We start from the raw sequence: 2,023 nt of genomic DNA, 5'->3' as shown, positions 1-2,023 counted from the left end.
TTTAAATATTTGTCTTTCTAAAGATTTCAAATGGTGACTACATACGGAGCAAAATGAGTGAATCTACACTCTAAAATATGTCTATATACATTCGTTTGTGGTGACCATTTGAAATCTTTAAAAAGACAAATATTTAGGAATCGGAGGGAGTATTTCTGAAGAGAAATTCACCATGCAGTTGGTCTGTTGGTGTGGCGTGCGGGCAGATAGTTTCAGATGTGGTGCGCAGATCAATCGTTCTTGATCTTCACTCATCACTCCAAACGCAGTCATTTTACAGTTTACAGAAGACAAAGCCAGAGGCCACACTCTCGCTAGCACACCAAGAAAAGAAAACAGTAATCTCGATCATGAGAAGGGACCGAGGGAGTAAGAGGAAATGACATGCTCGGCGTCGTCAGTCGTCGCGCACGCAGCTCACGTCGGCTTGAGGTCCTGGAACATGGAGTCCCACTTGATCTCGCTCTGGCCTCCGGCGGTGCCGCCGTCGGAGCACCGCTCCTCGTCCTCCTCGCCGGCGCCGTCGTCCTCCTCGTCCTCGTACGCGCAGTCCTGGAACATGAGGCTGGCCTTCTGCGAGCCCGAGAACCGGACGCCGCCAACGCCGCTGGCGACGCCGCCGTCGGTGATCATGAGCACCATCTTCTTGACGCTGCTCCTCCGCCGCACGGCGCCGGCGCGGACTACCACGTCCCCCGCCGCGCCGTTGCAGATCCTCGGCACCACGGTGACGGAGGACGAGGAGTACCGCCTCCCTCCGGGATCGCCGGCGCCACCGCCCAGCCGGCGCGCGCACCGGGCGATGCACCTGCCGGCCCTGCGCGCGAGCCGGGCGGCCGCGGAGGAGGAGGACTGGGACGCGGCGGCGGCGGCGGCGTCCTTCCTGGCGAGCTTGAGGATCTCGAGGCGGTGCTTGGCGACGGCGATGCCCATGCTCTTGAGCAGGTCGTGGTCGAAGTCCGGCGCGTCCCCGGGCTCCAGCTCGTTCTCGCTGAAGAGCAGCCCGTACTGGTACGTCGCCGCCGGCGTCAGCCCCGCCTTCGACAGCCACGCGTACCAGTCCATCCCTCTCTCTCTCTTTGTCACTCTACACACTCTAAGACCTCTCTCCTCACGGCGAGCTTCTTCTTCTCCGAACGATCTCCTCTCACTTGTAAGTTGTAACTGTGGCTAGCTCATGATTCGTGCGTGTGGGATCTTTATAGAAAGGAAGACAGCCAGCCAGACCAGAGGTGGCACGCAGTTGGTTGCACGGCTCGGCTCACATGCATGCCGGCAGGAGGATTACTCCTGCTAGCCGCCGCTGCTGCCACAAAACGCGTGACACATTAGTTGCAGTGGTCGTAGAAGACCAGCACCGGCACCCAGAGCGGGCGTACACTCCTATCTTGAAGTGTCACAGTGTGTTTTTATGGGGCTTGGATCCCGTGGATGCAGTACAAGCGATGGATCTGGATGCACGACGCACGCACACACTGCAGATCTGCGGCCAGCAGCGAATCCACGAGACAAAAGTGCAAGCGGGAAGGCGGGGACATCATTTTGCGATAGCTTTTAACCTTTTCGTTGCGATGGGGATATGTTTCTTCTTCGGTGGAGAAAAGCAAAGTCAAGCCGAGCTAGGGATGCTAATCATTTCCCTCAAGTTAATCCACTTGAGATGTCCAGGACGAGACAGACATGATATGTGTTGTTCGAGGACCACGCGTATATAGATTATTTACCACTGAAAACAATAATTCAAAGCACCATGTATGGATAGATATGATGATCAAGCATAAGTAGATGATGCTAAAAAGGACGGGAGGGAAGCCATGGCAGAGGCGACAAGGCCGGTCACAACCCACAAGCTTGCCGTTGGAGGGGCCTACGCGTTCGATCGTTTTACTACTGCCGTGTTAGTGATCTATGCTTAGTTCATATGACATATCCGTAAGCTTTTGAGACCAATTTTCATTTGCATGATGATATAGCTAGCTAGACTAGATGTCACATGCAGAGAAAAATTAATGTGCCATGTCGT

The 2,023-nt window shown here is 54.9% G+C and overlaps 1 protein-coding gene across 1 annotated transcript; it reads right to left on the bottom strand.

Moving 5' to 3' along the window:
- Window positions 1-219: 219 nt before the first annotated feature.
- LOC119330925 lies at window positions 220-1,385 on the bottom strand. The gene has a single exon (XM_037604062.1). The coding sequence runs from the start codon at window positions 1,063-1,065 to the stop codon at window positions 418-420; it is 648 nt and encodes a 215-aa protein (XP_037459959.1). The 5' UTR covers window positions 1,066-1,385; the 3' UTR covers window positions 220-417.
- Window positions 1,386-2,023: the final 638 nt, after the last annotated feature.

Source organism: Triticum dicoccoides, chromosome 7A, assembly GCF_002162155.2.
Source record: "Triticum dicoccoides isolate Atlit2015 ecotype Zavitan chromosome 7A, WEW_v2.0, whole genome shotgun sequence".
NCBI classification, from domain to species: domain Eukaryota; kingdom Viridiplantae; phylum Streptophyta; class Magnoliopsida; order Poales; family Poaceae; genus Triticum; species Triticum dicoccoides.
This window is presented reverse-complemented; position numbering and strand designations above follow the sequence as displayed.